At 42.5% G+C, this 24,442-nt stretch overlaps 1 protein-coding gene across 2 annotated transcripts in view; it reads right to left on the bottom strand.

Moving 5' to 3' along the window:
• OTUD7A (OTU deubiquitinase 7A) overlaps window positions 1-24,442 on the bottom strand; it is a 336,988-nt gene that overhangs the window by 98,996 nt on the left and 213,550 nt on the right. For both annotated transcript variants that reach the window (XM_089652433.1, XM_089652435.1), the window contains one exon: window positions 130-312. In XM_089652433.1, coding sequence (XP_089508559.1) covers window positions 130-312 — 183 coding nt within the window. The remainder of the gene's footprint in view (window positions 1-129; window positions 313-24,442) is intronic.

The following is a 24,442-nucleotide window of genomic DNA, read 5'->3' as shown; positions in this document are numbered from 1 at the left end:
ATTTGGCAAAGACAGCTTCCATATATCCACTGTAACCAGTTCCCTTTAAAAGGTAGCAAAGCCAACAGAATGCTAAATATACAATCCTCTGTGTGATCACCATAAATGACTTTAAGAAAGCCACTGTACCTTGAGCGATATCATCCTGTCTTTGGAGGTTTGGTCTGTCGATCTTGTTGATATGCTGGGTGATTTCTCTGTCCTGCTGCTTATAGTATTTGCCTTCATTAAACACTTGAGGCAAATTTGCCGTGTGCACCTGCCGTAGTTGTTCATAATCACTTAGAGCAGCTGTGAGGTCCCAGTTCTTTCCTGACAAGTAGAAACGTTCAACAAGCAGATTAATAACTATACAGCAAGTAACAACATGTGCAGCAGTTAAAGAGACAGCTTGTGGCCTTTGTTCATTTATTTCTTTTCATTTTAATAACATTAGTACAATATTTCACAAGAAAATAATTATTTCAGCATTTATAAGGGTTGTAAAGACTAAGAAAGAGCACAGGGTTGGTCTGAACTTGGGATTGGACCCAACCTAAAAGGAACCAGTCACTCCCGCTCACCAACGCCTTAAGAATAGGTCAGACTTGTGCTGACGGATGCTGGAGCCTACCAGTAACGGCCAGGCCATACAGCCAGGCCTCTGTTACTGGAAGGCCTGTGTAGGGCCTTCCTTACCAAATTCAAACAGACGATATATGGAATGCAGTGTCAGGCGTCTCACACTGGCTGGGCTGTGGTGATAAGTGGCAGTCTCAACATGGCTCTGGTACTGGAGACCCCAGACCTCAACTCTGCAGTACTGTAAGGAGAACTGTGTGGTTCGACCACATAATCAGGGGTTAACAGGACAAGTGACTCGACATTCGGCACAGGGGTTGGGGGTGACATACATACCATGCTAACTGCTGAGGGCATTGCTCATTGTATACAGCATGTGCCAGGGTACAGTAGCTGTCAGGGTCCTGTCCACGGCAGAAGTTCTGGAAGATCTGGAATTTCTGCCAGTACTCTGCATTTCTGCAGAAGTACACATCAGCCTCAGTTTGGTGCCAGACGGCCTTTATAAGGAGGCTCATCACTTCCTCAAGTTTCTAGATGATCTCTAGCTCCCCATGCCCTGTTCCTGTGATTTTGACCTGTGATTTCTTGTTACCGACTCGGCCTGCTCCTGGACCTGTCTACTGTGCTTTACCCCTGATCTGACCTCGGCTTGGCTTACGGATACTCTCTCTCTCGCTCCTCTGTGTATGACCTTGGCTATCCCATCTGACTACATCCGCTCTGATTCCCACCTGGTACCTGACTTGGCTTGAACCGACTACCCAGTAAACATCCAAATCCTGGAAGGGCTTGCATACCACGCACAGGCGCCTCCTGTCTGCAGACCTATCTCCGTGCACCAGCTGTGCTTCTGAGTGGACCACCAACCAGCACTCCGACAAGCGACTTGTGCAACTTTGGGCCTGACTCCCGCTGTCCCACTCTCAGGGGAGTCCGGAACTTAGCCGGAAGGGAAGCCCTCTCTCCATTGGCCTCCATCACCAGGTACGTGATAGTAGGGTCGGGGGATATATTGGGGATTGGTGTTCCCAACAAAGTCTGTGTCAGTGTATATGATGTGTATAAGATGTGCCTGGCACAATTCCTTCTTGTGCAAGTGTATGGTTTGTGACACTGCTAGAGTACAGCAAATGGTCTATAAAGGGTAGGGTTGTGCCAGGATATAATGATTTCTCTGTGTGCCCAGTGTATAGTGTGCATCAGTGAAAGGTAACAGGACCCTTTGTGTGCTCTAGTGCAAGGGAACAGTGCCCTTATTTTATGTGTTGTAAAGGACGCCAGGGATGGCTCCTGGATGGCAGGTATATTTTGCACTAGTTGGGTTGTGGTCACTTTGAGGAGGGCAGTTTGAAGATAACGTTGAGTACTCAGAGGTTCTCCCCCATGCAGGGTGAGAGGTATCGGGGTAGTCCGGCTAGAAATGTGAGGACTAACTTTCAGCATTCTCCTGATTGCTAAGTCCTTATTAGGGACCCAGGATTTTGGAGGGTCGAAGAGGTTTGGGTGGGAAGAATCTCCAAACCCTGATTACAAGGACTTTGGTCCTGATGGGGGTTAACCCAGATGTCTCAGAATCCAGAAAAGGAAGAGGAAACAGTTAGCATCTGGCAGTGAAAGAGAGCTGGACACGTGAATGAGCAGGCTGAACTAGCTTGGGACTGAGGGCAAATCACTCAATGTGTCACAATGTTGCACGCACATACACAAAAGAAGGCATTATGCCCACACACACTGCTGGCACTGTTTCGTAGTAGAAGAGTCCAGGTGCTTAACTGGCCAGCCTGCAGTCCAGACCATTCACCAATAGAAAATATTTGGCGCACCTTGAAACAAAAAATACAACAAAGGTGAACCAGGACTATTGAGCAGTTAAGAATCCTATATCAGGTAAGAATGAGACAACATTCCTCTCCCAAAACTCCAGCAACTGGTCTCCTCAGTTCCCAGATGTGTGCAGAGTGTTGTTTAATGAAGAGGGGATGCATGCACTATGGTAAACATGGCCCAACTTTTTTCTTCTTTTCAAATAGTTTTTATAAATCTCGTGCATAAACAAGGTAGTACATACTATTGTAAAGGTCCCAATGATATTACATAATTCGGATCTCAATATACAAATTTCACATATTATTCTACCCAATATTGATATAATATCATAAATTGCATTTTTACTCAAAAAGACCTTATGAAGTATACTGTATATATATATATATATATATATATATATATATATATGTGTGTGTGTGTGAGACTTAGCTTACGCTATAAGCTTCACCCAAATGAGGGTGGAGTAAAATACAAATACTGTAAAATAAACAAGAATAAACAGTAATAGACAGAATAGGATACCATTAGGCACCAATAGGCAAAAAAAATGTTCCACCTTACAATTAAAGATCCAAATTTTCTGGGTTTGGAAGCATTTGGATCTAACTGCTCCATTTGTCGTCACATGATTTTAAGTTATTGGAGCTATATGCAAAAAATCTTTTATGTTGGGCAGAAGTGTTGACTTATTGATAATGTCTGAAATGTTGAGTGCTGTAGTTGTTTTCCAGTGTGAAGCTATTGTGAGATGGACTGCTATAAGGACACTGGAGATTACTGTGCAAAATTGTATTGGGATATTGTCAATGGTAAGATGTAATAGAGCTAGGTCCAAATTTTTTTGAGACGTGTTGTTATCGTCAAATTTAAAATTTAAATTTTTTTCTTAAAATGGTACATTTTCTCAGTTCAAATATTTGATATGTTTTCTATTGTGAATAAAATATGGCTTTCTGAGATTTGCAAATCACTCCTTTCTGTTTTTATGTAGATTTACACAGCGTCCCAAGTTTGGAACACAAAACTGTGTGTAAGTGTACTGTATGTACATATATACTAGAAACTTAAATCCTAGCTTTCAAAAAAAAAATTCACATGTGTAAATGCATGTGAATATTTATGCACCTATACAAAAAAGCTTTATGGACCATACTTGTGTTTTATATGCAGGATCTTTCTAACAGCAACACCCTGTGTTTATGATCAGTGATTTTGTTATACTGTGTGCATGAAGCCTTTAAGGGATATTGACCTTTCTGAAATTATTCTGGCATTAGAGGTTTAATTGCTTTTATACTGCAAACATTTTTTATGTTTTGTTTTCTCATTTGACTCATTTGTTATAACACTCCTAGGTTATTAGATCAGATTTAGACCTTTGCAGTGCACATTAATATACATTATGGTAAGGTAGTCTATTTATTTACCGGGCTGCCATTGCACCATAATAGACTTAACTACAAAAAAAGACAAAATACACTTGTATTCTTCTAATCTGTTTTTTTCCCTGCAGATTATTTCTAAAACATGTGGCAGCATGCACACAGGCATATTAAAATACTCCTATCTATGCTGGATCTTTCTCCCAGGAGCTAGCAGAAAAATCAAATGTAAAAAAGCTGGTTTTGGTGTGTAATGCACATTTAGAGTCATATGGCGTTTAGAAGCATATGAATGTAATCTCATTCTACTGGCCAGAATATTTATGTATTCTAGGCACTGGAAAGAAATTACTTGCATATGCATGCATTTATGTGCATTTATGTTGAAAATAAAACAAACAAATCGACCCAGCGAGTCTTTCGGGTCTTTCAGGCACCCGCACAAAAACAGATAATTTTATTATTATACATATGGTTAAAATACAGGGATAAAAATATCCCATATCACATGTAGCATCAATGAACTAGAACTCATCCGGGGGACATATCACACTACCAGCTTATAACCTCATATGTGTATATAGATAATGTAATGTTCATCAAACAATTGTACTTGATGTTCAAAAATCACATATATAACATATCCGCTGATGGTGGGACTAGCCCTTAATGCATTTCCCAGGATCACATTCTACCATTTTAGGAGGCCAGATGAGATTTGTGCATTTATGTGTGTAAATTATGCCAGTAAGCGCTTCTCCAAATGCAGATTTGGGACATTTTTATTTTATGCCTCTGAATGCTGTTAAAATATGAATGTAAATACCACAATATACATGGACACATTGCTTGAAATCATTCAGCATCAATCATTCAGATGCATTAAAAAAAAAAAAAAAAAGAAGCCTTTTAAAGCAGTGTTTTTTCTGCCCATGTGTATGAGGCTTAGTAAAAACAAAAAAAGTTCAGAAAAAACAATAATACCAGATAAAAACCCTCCCCCAAACAATATTATTATTTATTTATTTCAGGTACTTATATAGTGCCGTCAATTTACACAGCGCTTTACATATATATATTGTACATTCACATCAGTCCCTAATTCTCAAGGGGCATACAATCTAAGGTCCCTAACTTACATTCATACATGCACATATTAGGGTCAATTTAGACAGGATCCAATTAACCTACCAATATGTCTTTGGAGTGTGGGAGGAAAACGGAGTACCCAGAGGAAACCCACGCAGGCACAGGGAGAACATGCAAACATTAGCTCTTCAGTGCTATAAATAATTATAGCAATACCACCTAATCAATAAACCAATGGCTGAAATCTATTTTATTATATATTATGTTGAAATATAATATCTGTTTTGATCCTAATGGGGTAAATAGCTGTAACAGCTGTGTATACAATGTACATTTCTGTATCTAAAGGGATTGCTGAACTTTATAAAAAGTAAAGAGTAAAGCTGTGGTAACCCATAACAGCCAAACTCAGTGATCAGTATCAATGGAAGGTAAATAATGATTGGTTATTACTGTCTACGGCACTTTGACAGTTCATGTTAAACCTCTCATTATTGGTTGGTATCACAATGTATTCTTTTGTAATAATCTCAGTTCGATCCACTAGGTGGCGGGCTGTTCACACGTCCATACACACATGGTCTACAATATTCGGGAAGACGAAAATCCCATGGTACGTATGAAGCTTTCCTTCTTGTATCTTGCAGGATATCTGACTACTAATAATTGTAGAAATTTGAAAGCCTACCTAAGCAAACTACAAATGACTATAAATTGCTGTTGTATGCAGTCATTTTCACAATGAGCTAAGCAAAAAATATTTCTATTTATTAATTCGGCCTTTAATTGTATCCAAAGACATTTTTTTATTAGCTTTGAATTGAAGTGATCATGCGTTTGAACCCCTGCAATGCATAATATACTGTCTGTGCCCCTGTTAGGGCGATTTACTTTCTCTGCTTCCTCTGGTGACCACTTTGACTGGGAATGAAAGTGAGTTGAGTTGTCACCAGAACCTCAATAAATGAGAAATCTTCTAATGGGAACACTTGTTTAGGTCAACACTGTCTATGGAGACACGACCCTCACTTGTGTCTGCAGGAAGTGAATTGAGTTGTCACTAGAACCTCAATAAATGAGAAATCTTCTAATGGGAACAGTTGTTTAGGTCAACACTGTCTATGGAGACATGCCCTTCACTTGTGTCTGCAGGAAGTGAAATGAGTTATCACTAGAACCTCAATAAATGAGAAATCTTCTAATGGGAACAATTGTTTAGGTCAAAACTGTCTATGGAGACACGACCCTCACTTGTGTCTGCAGGAAGTGGATTGAGTTGTCACTAGAACCTCAATAAATGAGAAATCTTCTAATGGGAACACTTGTTTAGGTCAACACTGTCTATGGAGACACGACCTTCACTTGTGTCTACAGGAAGTGAGTTGAGTTCTCACTAGAAGCTCAATAAATGAGAAATCTTTTAAAGGGAACACTTGTTTAGGTCAACACTGTCTATGGAGACATGACCTTCACTTGTGTCTACAGGAAGTGAGTTAAGTTGTCCCTAGAACCTCAATAAATGAGAAATCTTCTAATGGGAACACTTGTTTAGGTCAAAATTGTCTATGGAGACATCACCCTCACTTGTGTATACAGGAAGTGAAGTGAAATCTCCCTAAGGAGACACATGTGGCAGAGACAAAAACTCACCCTTTCCAAAGGTGTGCTAGGTGTACAAACATTAGTAAAAACATACTGGCCTTTTGGAGAACATTCCAGCAAACTAAGAAGGCATGCTGAATCTACTTCAAGAGCCTGTACAAGCAAAGTATGGTAACAGGTGAAAAACTGGGCCTGTGTTGACGGCAAATACAGCTTGCTCTTGATAATAGTTTGAGATTATTCAGAGTTGATTGTCAGGTGTATCTGATCTGCAGCTGGCTTGACAAAGGAGCTGAGCCCTGTGTGCTCCAGTGACGTATGATGTCACTTCCGGTCCGGTGCACAGAGACTCGCATTTCCTGGTTCCAGTTACTTCCTGGTTTTTCCATACTGCCCAGGCTGCAGTGGTGATAGTTTCCTGGCCTGTAATAAGGGATAGCCTGGAACTACAGAGCTGGCGGTTTTATGATTTCTGACGACAGGTGCTAACATTCATCAGTTTTATTTGTCTTTCCATTTATTAAAGGGTTTATATTGCTACACTTAGTCTGCTGTGCTCTTGTGTTCCCTTTCTCTGACCTGCAGTTGGTCAGCTTCAAGCTACTGTTGCATTCCCATAGACTTGTATGGGGAGAGAAGCAGTTCTGATGCAAACAAAGGTCAGACAATACAGTCCATAAGCTATCCAAAAAACGAAACCAGCGCTCAAATCTTCATGCTGACTAGGGATACTGTAACTGTCATTCACTGAGGTGCACCCCTTAGAAGATCGGGAAACCTTGGTATTGGTGAAGAAAAGCAAAAACAGGGTGCACCCCCTCCGAGCATTACCGTGGTGAAAAACAAGTTTATTAAAAAGCAGCATAAAAGTGCTTACTCACAAATCAAAGGGGATTAAAACAGAGATAAAGAGTCAGTGGTGACGGTTCCAAGTGACGGGAGGCCCTTAGCCTTGGTTCACACTGATGTGGTGTAGAATTTTCAGTGTTTTCAGTTGAATTCCGCACTGCATCAGAATCGCACCCCATTCATGCAAACCGCTGCGGGTGTGTATGTTAAGTTAACAACACCCCGAAAGCGATCCGCAAAACACGGTGCATTGTGCAGAATCGGATCGCATAGGTGTGAATACCCATGCGATCTGATTCTAGTGCGGATCCAAAGAAGGGTCCTGCACGTTTTTGGTGCGGGTGAGGTGCGATTGGAGCCATACAAAATAACTATCTCACCAACCTGATTCCCAAGTACCACCCTACCCGTACCCTTCGCTCCTCACAGGACCTCCTTCTATCTTGCTCCCTGGTCTCCTCCTCCCACACACGACTGCAGGACTTTTCCAGGTCCTCCCCCATCCTCTGGAACTCACTACCCCAATCCATCAGACTGTCACCTTCCCTCCTCACCTTCGGGCGCTCCCTGAAAACCCACCTCTTCAGGGAAGCCTACCCCACCCTCACCTAACAGCCGTTCTCCTTCATTCCTCCTACCACTCCATCCCCCACAGCCAGTTCCTCCTGTACCACTACCCCCTCCCTCCTAGATTGTAAGCTCGAAAGAGTAGGGCCCTCTAACCCCTCGTGTGCTGTTTGTTGTTGCTGTACTGTTTCATGTATTGTCCCCCCCTCTATTGTACAGCGCTGAGCAAACCCTTTGGCGCTATATAAACTCGATGTAATAATAATACAAAATGTATGGCTCCAATCGCACTACACACAAATGTGGTGCAGTTCCTGTGCGAATCACATGAGATATACCGTACCGCACAGATGTGAACCCAGGCTTAATGAGGTAGGCCGTCGCGTTTCAGGAGACGTACTCCCTTCAGCTCTGAAGAAGGGAGTACGCCTCCCAAAACGCATCAGCCTACCTCATTAAGGGTCTCCCATCACTTGGGACCATCACCACTGACTCTTTATCTCTGTTTTAATCCTCTTTGCTTTGTGAGTATGCACTTTTATGCTTTTTAATAAACTCGTGTTTCACCACGTTAACGCACAAAGAGTGCGCCCTGTTTATGCTTTTCTTCACCAATACAGTCCATAAAACTGATGATATCCTTGTCCTATCTGAGGGTGCACAGTTGCAGAGGGCCGTACTCCACTAAAAAGAAGTGTATTCTGTGCCTGGAAGACACAGGTGTGTGCACACAACCAGCAGCCTGTACAAATTAATGACAGGCTGACAGACGCTGCAGCTGTATGCATGAAAATGCCTATCCGAGCAGTTACATTCTGGCAGGGGTGAATGAGAAGCCCTGGAGATAGTCTGTATCCAGGGATGCTCATACATCCATGTACACATGTAATCACTTGTGCAGTTACATGCACACAGCTGGGATGTCTGTCAGCCTGTCATTGATTATTATATTATACAGTATTTATATAGCGCTAAAAGGTTTGATCAGCGCTGTACATTATAGTGGGGGACAGAACATGAGACAATACAGTAACAAAACAAAACACGAGGGGTTAGAGGGCCCTGCTCTTTCAAGATTACAATCTAGAAGGGAGGGGATAGTGGTACAGGAGGAAGTGGCTGTGGGGGATGGAGTGGTAGGAGGAGTGGAGGAGATCGGCTGTTAGGTGAGGGCAGGGTAGGCTTCCCTGAAGAGATGGGTTTTCAGGGTGCGCCTAAAGGTGAGGAGGGTAGGTGACAGTCTGATGGATTGGGGTACTGAGTTCCAGAGGATGGGGAAAGTCCTGGAGAAGTCCTGCAGTCGGGCGTGGGAGGTGGAGACCAGAGAGCTAGAAAGTAGGAGGTCTTGTGAGGAGCGAAGAGTACGGGTTGGGTGGTACTTGGGTATCAGGTCGGTGAGGTAGTTTGGGGCAGCGTTATGAATGGCTTTGTATGTCTGTGTTAGTAGTTTGAATTTAATGTGTTGGGCAATCGGGAGCCAGTGGAGGGAATGACAGACGAGGGTGGCAGAAGTGGAGCGGTAGGTAAGGTGGATGAGTCTGGCCGCTGAGTTCAGGATAGACTGAAGAGGGGATAGTCTGCGATGAGGTAGGCCGGTGAGAAGGGAGTGCAGTAGTCCAGACGTGAGATAATAAGGGAGTGAACGAGTTGTTTAGTAGTGTCTGGGGTTAGGAACGTACGTATTTTGGAGATGTTGAGGAGGTGGAGCCTGCATGAGTTTGTCAACGATTGGACATTGGGTTGGAAGGACAGGTTTGAGTCTAGAGTGACACCTAGGACTTTGGCTTGCGGGGTGGGACTGATGGTGGCGTTGTTGGTCGTGATGGAGAGGGTGGGGGGGCGCGGACTGGGGGGAAAATCAGGAGCTCGGTTTTGGAAAGGTTCAATTTGAGGAAATGGAGCGACATCCAGTCTGATATGTCGTTCAGTAGGTGGGTGATACGGGCAGAGACAGAAGGGGTGAGGCGAGAGGTGGAAAGGTAAATTTGCGTGTCATCGGCGTAGAGGTGATAGTTGAAGCCATGGGAGTGTATCAGTTTGCCGAGGGAGGAGGTGTAGATGGAGAAGAGAAGGGGCCCGAGGACAGAACCTTGGGGGACCCCAACAGAGAGGGGGAGGTGGCAGCATTATAGGTAACACTGAAGGAGCGTTGGGATAGATAGGAGGAGAGCCAGGAGAGAGCGGAGTCTTTGATGCCGAGGGAGTGTAGTTTATTGAGGGGGTGGTCAACTGTGTCGAAGGCCGCGGAAAGGTCGAGGAGTAAGAGGACTGAGTAGTGGCCATTAGCTTTGGCGGTTAGCATTGATTAGTACAGTCTGCTGGCAGCAGGCGCATGAACACTTATAGCCATTTTTTTGTCCAAAGAAGGTAGAGCTGGGCTGTGCGCTCTCTATATATTATCTTCCAATGTGATCTCTTCCTACCTGGAGTGTTTGATACTGTATATATTTTTCTATTTATTTTTCCTGCACATTTTCCTCTATTTAGCTTCCATTATTCAGATCTATATCCTGAGCTAAATGCCCATTAACACTGCATTACAGTGCCTTTTGGTAACACTTTCTATTCTTGGATTCTCTGACACATTGAGAAAACATTTACATTTGATCTGTGAAATTGCACTCTGCACTCACATCACAGAGGAAAAAGAAATATGTTAACGAAGAAATGCACTTTCAAAATATCTAAGATTATTTAGTACACGTACACTGCTATTCTATAACATCTCTACTAGGCTCATCAAGGACAATGCCAGTTCAGATTTCATTTTATTAGATAATAAAGCAGTCAGCAGGTGCAAGGCTCTAGGAATACAAAAGTAAAAGAAAGAAGTAATCCTCAGTAGTTCTCTACATATAAATGCTCCCCAGGCTTGCTCAGAAATGGAAAGCAGGGACCAGCAAGGAGCATACATAACTTAAAGGATGACTTTTTTCACATAACACTGGAAAACAGTTCAGCCTATCTTTTCCTATTGCCCTCAGCACATTTTTTGTTTTGCATGCTTCCCAACAAATGGATGAGAATATGTGCTGTATAGAAACAATGTGTTTTAACTGCTGAATCAACCAGTATAAACATGCAACAAAACTGTTCATTTAATCATAAAAGTGCAATTATTGTTTTCTTTTTTTTAGATAGAGGCTGAGTAGCAGCCTGGGAAGAGTCAATCTAGGAGTGAGGCAATACTTCACCTCAGGACAGGCTTGAAGGTTCTACAGGTCAGGGCTTCTGGACCCTCCAATCCTTCCAGAAACTGAAGAACTTTCTGGAACAGGGGAGGAGGCCCAGATCTGCATGTTTGAGGAACCTTGGCCAATCCCCTGGCAGGAGGCTGGGCATGGTAACCAGGGCAACCCTCAAATATGACAGAGATTGGGGAGAGAGGGGTGGAAAATGGATTAAGAGAAAGCTGGAGTGTGGAGCCTGGGAGGGGCCCCAGGGAGGGGATCCTACCTACAGGCTGGTTGCTGGATGGAGGGGATCTCCATCTCTGTCTTCAAGGGAGAACATCCTGAGCAGTAGGGATGGAGCCAGCCTAGCATAAGGCCTGAAAGCAGATACCAACCCACCACGATAGCAGGTGAGGACAGTGTGAGAACTCCTACATCCCCTGGGCCAGATAAGGGGAGAGGGCGGTCAGGTGCAAAACCCAACTAATGACAGGAAGAAAAAAAAAGCAATCAAATACCTTAACTCCTGTGCTGGAAAGTGGACTCCACAATGTCTGTATCCCCACATGAAGTATAGAAGGAATGCAAGCTTTGCTGCCCTCAACGGACCAGGGAAATCCAAAAAGAACTGTATATGAAGAAACAAAAAGAGGGCGCACGGGCCTAGTGCATTACCTTTGGCTCTGAGGAAGAGGCACAGCCTCAAAACGCGTCAGCCAACAACCACTTAGAGGTCTACAGTCCCCCTCCAGACATCCATCAGGGTGATTGGACCATGCTGCATTTCTTGTGACATGCCCTTCATATGATTTTATTCCTTTGTATTTTGCTTTTTATCAATAAATCTTGTTTTTAAAGGTAATGCACTAGGCCCGTGCACCCTCTTTTTGTTTCTTCATATGCAATACCCAACTAGTCTTCACTAGCGACAGATTAACTGCAAGCTCCTGGGACCCCCTTGCTCAGGGATACACTCAGTATAGCTGGTTGGAGAGGAGGATTCATCCAAGGTCTGCGGAGGTACACCAAAACGGACTGTAGCATGCCTTAACAGACACTGTTGCTATTTTTTTTTCTTGCTACTCCACACTTTTTGTACAAAGCTACTAAGAAGTTTGTTCTCGAGTTTCACAGTTCCTTGGGCATCCCATATACCCCTATACCCTATGCACGTTGTTAACCCCAGCTCAAGGACTGTTTTACCTTACTCTTAAAGTGTAGGTGTGGAAAATACTTGTTGCCTGGCCGTGCAAAGTTTAGGGGGACCTTACAAGGGTAGTGCTACATCATTAAATATAATACTTGGGAACAGATGGTCCAAATCTATGTAGCTGTGTTTTTAATCCTTAGGTTTAATTTATCGATCAAGAGCCAACTAGCCTTATTTAGTGCAAAAAAGCAATATTATTTAAAACACACATTATTTAATGTACATTATCCCTTTTCTATATGTATATGGATGATGGCACTGTAATTGTTTTAAGAAAAGAATACATCTATGCACCCTTTCATAATCAATATACAGCTGTCATGTGACCCAGCTCTTTCCCAGCCCATCTGCAAGGAAACATTGGTGGGAGGAGCTTCTAGTCCTCTGCTGCTGGTCACATGTTAAAAAAAAAAAAAAAAGAACTACCTTTGAAATACATAGGAAAAATACATAATTAATATCAAATAAATGTTTTAACCACTTGACCTCCAGAAGGTTTTACCTCCTCATGACCAAGGCATTTTTTTGCTCTTCAGCACTGTGCTGCTTTAACTGGCAATTGCTCGATAATGCAACATTGTACCCAAATGAAATTTCTATAATTTTTTTCGCACAAATAGAGCTTTCTTTTGGTGGTATTTTATTACCACTGGGTTTTTTATTTTTTGCTATATAAAAAAAAATTCTGAAAAAGACCACATATTTCTTGGCTTCTGTTATACAATTTTACAAATAAATAATCTTTCTTCATAAATTTAGGCCAAAATGTACATTTCTTTGGTAAAAAGTGTATATTGTTTACTCTGTGTGAAGGTTATAGAGTCTACGACGGAGGTTGGCAAGCCATTGATTGCGATTGACTGGTCGACTGCGGGGAGCCGACAGATGGATTGTGACCACAGCTCTGTCTCTCCTCCTAAGCCACTCACATGTTAACTGCAGAGTGAAAAGCGGGAGGCAGCATAGTGCTGGATGGAGGGCGAGGGTGGGAACTGCCTTAGTGATTGGCTGCTAGGTGGTCTTAGCAAGCAATCACTAGCTTGTTATTATAAACTCTGGCAGCTCCTGCCTTGCGCCCAGCACTATACAGAGGACACTGTTATGGGGGGCAGAGCAGGGCACTACGTGGGGGGGGGGGGAGGGTGGTGTGAAGGGGACAGAGGACACTGCTTTGGAGGTGTACAGGACACTAGTGTGGGGGGAGGGGGCAGAGGACGCTGCAATGGGGGGGGTTGATGTGAAGGGGACAGAGGACACTGCTTTGAGGGGGTGGGCACAGGACACTACCGTGGGGCAAAGGGGGAAGAGGATACAGCTATGGATGGCAGAGGGCACTACAGTGGGGTGGGGGGGGGGGTTGAGGTGATGTGATGGGGGGTTGAGGACACTACTGTGGGGGGTGATGTGAAGGGGGGCAGAACACAGTACTGTGACACACTATGTGTTCTTCATACCATCGTTTTATTGGGAGCTCGATAGTTGTTTTTTTTTTTAAAAAGGATGTTACCTGTTGGTTAAATTGTCATACAAGTATGTATTTCAATTCAAATCTTTATTATTTTTGTTCAAAAACATGGTGTGGCTATCTAGGGGGCTATCTAGGGGGAGGCTCTGCCAATCACAACCTATTTCACGCCCCTCTAGCCTGTGTCTATTATTTGTATGTGTGTAGAATTACAGAGAGGTGAAGCCTCTATCAATAAACATTTAACAACCTGCCTTCATTGTGTTTAGTGGGCATAGAGGAGAAGGGAGGGAGTGGGCTGTAATTTTTTTGGATTGTATATGCCCACATGTGTGACTCTATAGTCATGTGGGCTTAACAGATAATAAACAGTAGGAAATGAACAGCTTAGAAGGGAACTGAAACTGGGGTATGCTCAGCAGATGTGGCAACAGCTGGTCTACACAATCTCAGGATGCAGCGGGGATACAGACAAGAGGGCGGGACAGCAAACAACAGAATCGACCAGGTTTTTGTAATCTACAGAAAACTAATCCAATAGTAACTGAGTAAGTTCTGCATGAACAGCATGTAACACAGCATGCACTGACAGTTTTTGTGGTTTTAATGACACTTTAAAAACTTTTGGTAAGACAAAGCAATTAGTTTATATATTATTTTAGTTTGTATTGTACAATTAGATGATTCATTTAAGTCAATACATTTCTGATTAATTTGTATGGGTTGCTTTGTCTTGCATTCTCATTGCTCTTTGTACTGCCTTTGGAATAAATGGAAAAATAGAGCACAAAACCAGTGAAGGTGCTTTTTCATGGGTGTTTCATTGAATGGTAACTTTCAACTGTCTGAAACAATGGGGCTAATTTACTAAAACTGGAGAGTACAAAATCTGGTGCAGCTCTGCAGAGAAACCAATCAGCTTCCAGGTTTTTTATCAAAGCTTAACTGAACAAACTGAAGTTAGAAGCTGATTGGCTACCATGCAATGCACCAGATTTTGCACTCTCGGGTTTTGGTAAATCAAGCTCAATGTTTTCTAACATTTATACAGTGTCGGCAATGTGTAGCTGTTTAGGCCATTATTACTTGATAGAAGGCATGTAATGGAATCCTATAATGGTCAATGGACAAAAGGATTACTGGTGCACCATGGGCTATCTAAAAAGACAGCAGCAAAGCAGAGGCTTTCTTTGTCCGGATAAAACCTTCTACTGTCTGATAAGGGATGAGTAACTACTGACTGAATTCTGTAAGAAACAGACTAAACCTGAAAAGAAGACTCCATGTGTGGGCTGTAAACGAGAATTCAACATATTAACACATAGTATTTCGTATTTGCTAGACTAAAACTAAAGAATTATTTTTGCTTTTATTTTAGTAGTCTTGACCATAATACAGTAAAGTATATAGGAAACCACTATACATTACCCTTTAACAAACCAGAAGCCACGTGCTTTCAGGCTTGTAGGACATAAATCTGGCTCACAGTGCTATAAAATTCCAAATTGTTGGCAGGATGTAGTTGGCACATACTGTCTCTGTGGCTTTACTTTGTGCTAGTGAACTCATAAAACCCTGGATCCTCTCACAAAGTAACTGCCTGCAATAAGTGAAGCTCACAAGGCAGTTTCCTTATTTATTCTGGAAACAGATTTATTTTAATATTCTCTGGGTCAACTTGATTAAAAAAAATCAAATGTAATGGGAAAAGATTATTATAATTAATATTAACTCTTATTATAGAGTAATAGTTGTTTCCAACCTAAACAATTTTGCAATTTTCTAGCTTTTTAAAAGCAAAGTGTTGTGGTTGTGAATTGTTTAAAGGGTGAGTTCACCTTTAGTAACATGTTATATGTTACACCCATATTTTGGGTGTAACATGTAACATGTTACTAAATCACCTGCCTCCACCCCGACCACCCATTGTGACAGCAGGAGGGTGATCCTCTCCCTACACGCGCTGCCACAGTTCAAAAACAGAGTTCTGTGAATGAATGAACTACAATTACCATCTTCCACCGCAGCAGATGGCTTGTAGTTTCATTGAACTGTGAGGGTGCTGATGAGCACTCTCTTGATCTTGCTGGACTTCAGTAAATGTCTGCCTGTATTGGAGGTACAGGCAGACAGCTATACTGAAAGTCTGCAGGAGCCTGGCTACTACTACTGATCACAAGGTGCAATGCTTTACAGCGGGGGTCAACAACCTGTCAATTGTGATCGGCCTTTCGTCCGCAGGCAGGTGACAGGTAGATCAAGTCTCTGTTCTGCTGATCACATGTGCTGCTCCCCTCGCATCCTCAATTGGCTAACAGCACAGAGAAGCATGACCCCAGGAGTCTTATCACCTGAGCTTTCTCGCTGGGAAGCACAGGCAGAGGCATTCTCCACCCCGAAGAATGCCCCTTTAATTCGCGGCTGCGGGATGGGCAATTTCTCTGACGCCTAGGATTTGCTAGCAGCAAGTTCTGGCTCACGTCCCACTGACTGTAGTGCGCTGATCTATTCCTTTCCAGCTCTCTTCAGTGGTTGTGCTTGTGGGTGACATGTACTGAGAGAGGAGGACCGGCGGGATCAGCACACGCAAACAGGTAGCTGTGCATCAGAAAACCACTTGTATCCCCCCCCCACCCCGACCCCCAGTACCATATCCTCCTGCGTTCTCTGTGTGCCCTCCTGACCCATCTGTGTTGCCTCCTGACACGGGTCATAACAGGTGATGGCATCCAAACTCTTGTATGTGATAGATACATATTTCTGTTTCATTGTAATCCAAGATATTCACATACTTCTCAATTCAAAATTATCCAGCAATGTTTGATAAATCCCATCCCTTAAACCTGTCATCTTTTGGGAAGACCAGTGTATTCATCTTTATTTCCTCCCCTTCATTAAATGTCTCTTTCTTATTTGGACATCCCCAGCAATGCTGGTTAAGATATTATGATCTTCCCTTTTATGACCCTATCTCTCCATCAGGACCCACCTCAGCCATGATTTCCCATCACACAATGGGATCTGGGGTCAAGTTGCCACCTAACCTCCGCCCCAATTCCAATGCAAAAAAACCCTTGTAATGTTTTGAAACTTTTCTGTATCCAGCACCCTGGTTATTTGTCATTTTTCCGGTTTCAGATTACTGACAGGATAAGTTTAGATTCAAGAAGAGGGGATGCCAGGGCCCAACTGTTGGTAAAAGAAGCACACTGGACTTTTCATTAGACACCAGGATACCAAAAGGATTTAATCACAAATAGAATATTGGTTTGTTTACAAATTCATATTATTCTCATTTTATTGATGCATGGTGTTTCCAAGAGTATAAAATGGATTATTTGTATCTCTGGAAATTCTTACATTATGATTATGTTTTGGTCATAGCATTTGGTACAAACGGATGAGATCCTAAAATCTCTTTTTTTTTCTGTGGTTGTGGCTCGGTCTTTACATCTCCCTTGCTAACTGTCATTCTCCATTGATCACTTTATTCACAGCTACACATGTATTTTAATGTGTTTATGATTTTGTATTTTTTAAATATTGTGAGAATTTCCATCCTGTCCTTTCCAGGTATAGCCTAATTTTGGTTTGGCCTGGAGTAAGCTGGGCAGTTATGACCAAGATATTGATACCTAGCTGTATGTAAGTAGTTTTGGAATTCAAAAAACTTTTGGGTCAAAACACATCTGTCTGTAGGACTGTGTGTTCTTGCACCAGATGTGATGTTTTTGAATAAAGATTGATTTTAAGTTCGAGTGCTTGTTTAACATTTACTCAGAGTTGGAGCATGTAAATCTTGCACCCAACTATGAAGGACAGATGTTGAGTATTTGGGGGTGAGTTGGTTAGACTCTTTTAACCTCCCTGGCGGTATTCCCGAGTGTAGCACGGGGTTAACTTTCAGTACCAGAAGCAGTAACCCCGAGCTACACTTGGGATTACCCTGCAGCGTTGCTCTGGGATTCCTCCAGCACTTACCTTGTCCTTCGCTCCCGCGATGCCCCCCCGCAGCGTCCCCACCCATGTCCTCTGGCCGATGCATCCGTCTTCCGGGGTCCGTCCCCTGGGATGTACGGGGGACGGAAACGGCGGGAATTTAAAAAATGTAAAAATTTGACATTCACTTAATACACTAATATCTGATAGTATTACATTACTGTATCAAACCATTTCACATACATTTTGTCCCTAGTGCTTTGTCCTGTGCCCTGCCTGCATTTTTACCGTTCTTTCTGCCTGGAAACTGAGAAACGTCCATGGCGTCCAAAAAGCGTCCCTTTACGTCAAAAGCGGTTTCAGACCAGCTAGAGAACAGCGATAGTAAATTAGAACTACTTGCAGAATTGAGTGATAATGATTCGTGGGGAAATTCGTCATCAGACACTGAAAAAGATTCTGCGACTTTGCACAGTGATGTGCGAACTTGGCGCTATATTTCAAATTTCAGTGTTTTTGGTTTGATTACATTATTGAATTAAATGTATTATATCATTTTTTATGATTATTTATTATATTATAATTCATGATTTTGTGTTTCAAATTTTATCATATCCGAGATGTTTACTAGACTCTTGTTCGGACAGATTTCAGTGAGTTATTCCTAAGAATTACAGGCCTACGATTAAAAAACATCATATTTCCATTGAAAACAATGTACCGCTTTGAGCACAGAAATACTGACATAATCAGACCGCTAGGGAAGTTAATATATAAAGTAGCTGATGTCCCAAACCTAACTGCATCATTTTATGTCTGTGATCATTCAGTTTGGAGTTCACTTGGAGCCATTTTTTATCAGTACCAAGCCCTACCATTTACAGCTGACACTGAGGGTCAGGCTGGGAGTGCCTGTCAATCAATAAGGCAGGACTGGGCTGAGGGCAGTGTGAATAAACAGACTACAGGAGATACAGACACGTCCTGAGCAGGCACAGAGTCCTGTATTCCTGAACAGCAAGCCCAGGGATGCAAACTGATCACACTGCCAGGGGTATGCTTCCCTGCCTAGCATGGTCAGTTTACATCAAGGAAGAAAGTGGACAGGCAGGATCAGCCAGGTATATGACATGAAAGCAGGCAAAAAAATAGAAAGTAGACTACAATAAACATTAACTTACAAAAAAAAAAACACTTTAAGAACAACAGTTTTTTCCCCAATTCACACAGAATGAATGTACATGTAGATTGGCTGCGTGAATGGCTATGAAACTTTTTCTAAATTGACCCCTAAATGCCATCCAGCTAGGATTTACCTTGGCTTTAGTGTTTGTTTATAAGTGTATTTTGCAGGTCCACTTGTTCCTCACACTTAGTATTAGGATGATAAGAGATGCATACCAAAACTGCACTTACTTTGCCTCAACCTGTCTATGCGGAGTTTAAATGAAACAGAGAAAATACAATCCTGATTAAGAAAATGACTTCTATTTTGGGATATAATTTTCAACTTCCTGTAAATGACACAGAAACAAGCAGGTGTAATACAAGTCTATCTTAAGACATGAAGTGTTGTGAACCGACAGAACTGGCAAAAATGTAATGTCGAGCTGTTAACGTGCCTGATGGTAGATGAAACAAGGATGAAATATTTAAACCCGAAATTTAAACCCGAACTGGATGACATTAGGCTGACATTTTTATTTCTATAAAATACTGTTTTCTCTTATGTCATACTTTGCTGAGTGTTAGGGCTGATGATCTCCTCCAGCCCTTTTCAGCCAATTCCTGTCTACACGCACTCCAGCATTGGCTGCATATATAAAACAAACACACATACTCACCTCCATGCTGCAGAATCGCTTTGATGCTGCAGCTATCCCCCTGACCTGAGCAATCACATGACTTCTGATCACTCAGCTCACAGCCTGTTCTGAGCAGAAAGTGGTGACTGTCAGTCACCGCTCTCTGCTCTGCCCCTCCAGCACTCACTGGAGCACTGGAAAAGAGAGGGGGAGGCAGCGACTGGCTCAGGTTCTTAGAGGCATGTAAAGAGGCCATGTCATCTGCCAATCAGGATTCTGGCTGCATCCACATTTTTTATTGGGATTTAGCCCACTGCCAGCTGATTTTGGGTCACAGGAGAGCAGAAGTAAGTGCAATCCTGTGAACCACAAGAGAAGTATGGTTAAAAAAGCTTTTCATGAAAGCTACAAAATTAAAGATTAAGTGCAACTCCTGCCAATTTTTTTTTTAGTTTGCAGTAAAACCTTCATCAGACTTTATTTGATCTCTGGGTCCCCATTGGAAAAATGTATCCTTGCTTCCTCCCTGGGCAACCAAATGCCCAAAGTCACTGGGACAAGAAGTGAAGGAATCCCACTAATAAGGATGCAAACAGCAATTAAACACTACTATTCAAATAAGAGTGCGATACTAATATTAAAAAAATGGTCATCTTAGTCCTTGTTGGAAAGATTTGCCATCTCATGGGTCACTATTACTGAGACAGGAAGTAAAAAAATACCTTCCCCAGCGGGGATAAAGACAGCAATAATACGATTTCAACCCTACCCCACTCTATCCAAATCAGAAACACAAGAAAAAAAATCATAAAATCCTAATAACCATAGCAACGACGGGAATTAGCTTTCCAACTCCATCCTACATATTATTATACAGTATTTATATATATTATACAGTATTTATATAGCGCTAAAAGGTTTGCTCAGTGCTGTACATTATAGTGGGGGACAGAACATGAGACAATACAGTAACAAAACAAAACACGAGGGGTTAGAGGGCCCTGCTCTTTCGAGCTTACAATCTAGGGGGGAAGGGATAGTGGTACAGGAGGAAGTGGCTGTGGGGGATGGAGTGGTAGGAGGAGTGGAGGAGATCGGCTGTTAGGTGAGGGCGGGGCAGGCTTCCCTGAAGAGGTGGGTTTTCAGGGTGCGCCTAAAGGTGAGGAGGGTAGGTGACAGTCTGATGGATTGGGGTAGTGAGTTCTAGAGGATGGGAGAAGTCCTGGAGAAGTCCTGCAGTCGGGCGTGGGAGGTGGAGACCAGGGAGCATATAAATTATATTTGATTATAGCTACATTTTGTTTGCTGTGGTTGCTGTAAATCAGGCCCCGGTGACTTCGCACTGCCAGTACAGTATATGCATAAGACAAATTATTTCACTAGAAATTAAAAAAAAATCTTAAATGACGTGCAAATGACATGTTGAATACACTTAAATACATTGAATAAAGTATTTAGATATAAAAGCAATGAACAAGAATACTTTGTATTAGCACCAGAAGTGTAGGAAATAGTGTTGAAGCATTTGCAGCTGTAAACAATCCCCCATACCAAGGGCCCCACATCCACCTTGAAAGCCCCACAGTAAATAAGAACTTTTATAATTAGGCATAGTGCACTGAGCTAAAAGGTGCTGTACAAGGAAGCCATGAGGACTGGTGCAGGATACAGTGGGGATACCCCACAGCCTTGGGCTTGTGATATAATAGATATTAAGATCAAGCGCCTGGATGCATGCTGAAGCATCACGGTACTGTATACTGGCCTTCAGCAACTTTTCTGCACAGTTATTGCATGGAGGATCTTATTGCAGCGCTTTTCCTTCAGTGTCATTCACGGCCTGTATCATAAGCTGTTACCTCCTTAGATTGTAAGCTCCAAGGATCAGGCCCTCCTAACCCTCTTGTATTGAACTGTATTGTTGCTGTATTGTCTCCAGTTATATTATAAAGCGCTGAGCAAACTGTTGGCGCTATATAAATCCTGTATAATAATAATAATAATAATAATTATCAGAAGTGGTAAAGTGGACAGTAGTAGAGCAGGACCTTGGTTCAGAATGTATCTGTGTATGTATCTACACCATGTAAAGTGGACCTTTCACCTCTTTTACCATCGTATTTGTCTCGGTTTCATTTAAACTCAGCATAGATAAGTTGAAGCAAAGTAAGTGCACGGTTTTGGTATGCATCTCTTCAGTCTAATACTAAGACAGTGTGAGGAGCATGTGGACCTCTAAAATACACTTCTAAACAAATACTAAATCCACAGAAAACCTCAACTGGATGGCATTTATGGTTCTATTTAGAAAACTTGTCATAGCTATTCACCCAGCCAATCTACATGTACATTCATTCTGTGTGACTTGGACAAAAACTAATATTCTTAACGTGTATGTTACCCCAAAAAATGTTTTTATATAAGTGAGTGTTTGTCAATATATACGTATGTTTTTCATCGTAGTCTACTTTCTTTTCTTTGCCTTCTTTCATGTCATATACCTGGCTGATCCTGCCAGTCCTTCTTCCTTAATGTAAACTGACCACACCAGGTAGGGAAGCATATCCCTGGTCTACAGTTCTCCCCAATCCATAGCTCTCAACTTCTGCAACCTCTCATTCTTCACCTCTGCACCCCATACAGCTCTCTTAACTCTGTACAAATGCCCCCACCCACAGCTCTCACTTTGCACAATCTACCCCCATCCCCCTCACCTCTACAGAACACCCACAACTACTCCATAGATGTCTCTCTGCACAGACCCCCTCCCCCCACCCATTTCGCTCTGTATCTGTCTCCCCCCTTCTCACAGTTGCATTTGAATGGTGCAGACTCCATTCTGTTAGGTAGGGCTTTTATTTCTTTTCTCATACTACTGTGCAGTCTCATCTGTGCAGTGCCACCTATCAGATCATTGTAGCACAGAGCCAAGGTGGACTTTCGGAGTGCTTCACTTGGCTCAATGCTATACTGATCTGATAGACAGCAGCTGGGGGTAGAAGCTGCCTCTGGAATCCCCCATTAAAAAAATGATAGTTGCGGTGTATGGGCCCGGGGCACCCATCAACAGATGTGGAGCACATGCCCGGGGTGCCGGCAATAGCACATAAAAGCCAATGGAGGAAGTGAGTAGTATAAAAAACTTCCTCTACCAGCTTCTTTGTTAAATGACAGGCTGGATAGGAAAGGGCTGCCGCAGGAGGCAGAAAGTCGTTCAGCCACGTTATGGCTGAAAAAATGCTCTGCTGGTAAGGCTACATCACCAGTGCACTGCCCCTCGGATGATGTGAACTGTCACATATTTCAGGAGGCAGACCCAACGTTCTTGGCAGAAAAGGGGAATGGATTCATCTGCCCTTAGTGAAAAATGGCCGCTGTGAGAAAAATGGGGAGGGAAAGAAAAAAAAAAGGCATGCAAAGAATAAAAAAAACTTGCAATTAACTAGATCTATCTTTTTGTAGACTGTCATTACTAAGCATTTCTAAAAGGGGCCTTTGTTGTAGTTTTTAGGATAAGCTTGAAGTTCCTCTTTAATATGGTGACATCTATTTTCTTAAGCAATTGTGGTTGGTAACATCCAGTACCACACCCCGTGGGAGCGAAGAAAATCCCTGTGTAAACTATGAGCCACCTGAGTTGTAGCTTACACAGGTCTATAATCTCCTCATATGACAGCACAGATTGGCCTATCAAGTAAGCCACGTGCTCCTCTATACCAAGAGGTTCTGGTTACTTCCTTCACTAACTGGCACTAATACCCAAACTGCTGGCATATTAAAGCACACCTTGGGTATTCCTTGATTGGGAGAAACACAGGATTACTTTAAACTTTGCCTTTCATTTACACCATAGTACCCGGTGGTAGCAACAGCTGTAGGCCAAGGGTCAGCTCACAACCAGAGCGTGATATAACAAAACTCTGGTGCATTATAATAAGGGATGCTAAGGCACTGACACCTTTAGGTGCCAACTCTCAAGGCAAAAAAGTCTCTGAACACTTGACATCAAACCTGTGAAATATGTTGTGCTGGCAAGCAAGGTTTGTTAAAGGGCTGCTTCCAAGATGTGCCAAGGGAAATCCATATCAATAACTAATTGAATTTGCCTGTGACACGTATTCTGCCACTTACTCTGTTTGAGAAGTGCTTGAATACAAATACATTTAGGAGACAGGCAATCAGTGTGAACTGTGAGGGCTTTGCCAAGTACCATTACTGGAAATAAGCAGTTGACAACATGAAAAGTACATCATGTATAACTGGCACCTCTTTCTCTTGGAACAGATGCAAATTTTCATGCTTGTAATAAGAAGATTTACTGCAACTATATTAGTTGTCTAAAAACTCACAATGCTGCCTTAGGGTCTTCCATAAAACTTTGTTTAAAGAACAATTTGCACCTGATTTGGGGGGCACCTAAAAGTTAAAGGGACATCCTAAATGGGTAAAATGACAGTGTATCCTGGTAGTCCAACTACCCCAGCCCTCTCTCCTTCACTATCATCCAACTGTAGGAGTTCATCCTGGATAAGCTTCAGAGTTGAAAGGTGTTGGCACTTATCTGGATGGATGAAATCACTGCTTCTCCCACCTGCAAGATTTGGGTCTGCTGGCTCAAGCCAAAGACTTTCACATTAGGAAGATCACATGCATTATAGAAAAGGATCAAGGGCTGTTTCCTGTTCCTGTAACCAATGGTCACTGGAGCAGGATGTGAGGAGAAATCTCCCCAAGAGAGCAATAAAAGCTGTAAAAGAGTCTAATGCATCCTCCTGATTCAAAATTAAAAAAGACTGATGTTGACTTCTAAAAAACCACTGATGGGGTCCAAATAGCAGTGCCCATGTCTCCCACCACATCCCATCTGTTCCAGTGCTGCAGACTCCATCAGTATCAGAGTTCAACACTTCTCTGAGTGTTGGATGTCTGTGTCCCTCATCAATTTCTGGTACATGCTTATCATCCCAAAG

This window comes from Staurois parvus, unplaced genomic scaffold, assembly GCF_062004578.1.
Source record: "Staurois parvus isolate SC_StPar_1 unplaced genomic scaffold, SC_StPar_1.0 ptg000682l, whole genome shotgun sequence".
In the NCBI taxonomy this organism is placed as follows: Eukaryota; Metazoa; Chordata; class Amphibia; order Anura; family Ranidae; genus Staurois; species Staurois parvus.
The sequence above is the reverse complement of the archived record's forward strand: the minus strand, read 5'-3'. Positions and strand labels throughout refer to the sequence as shown.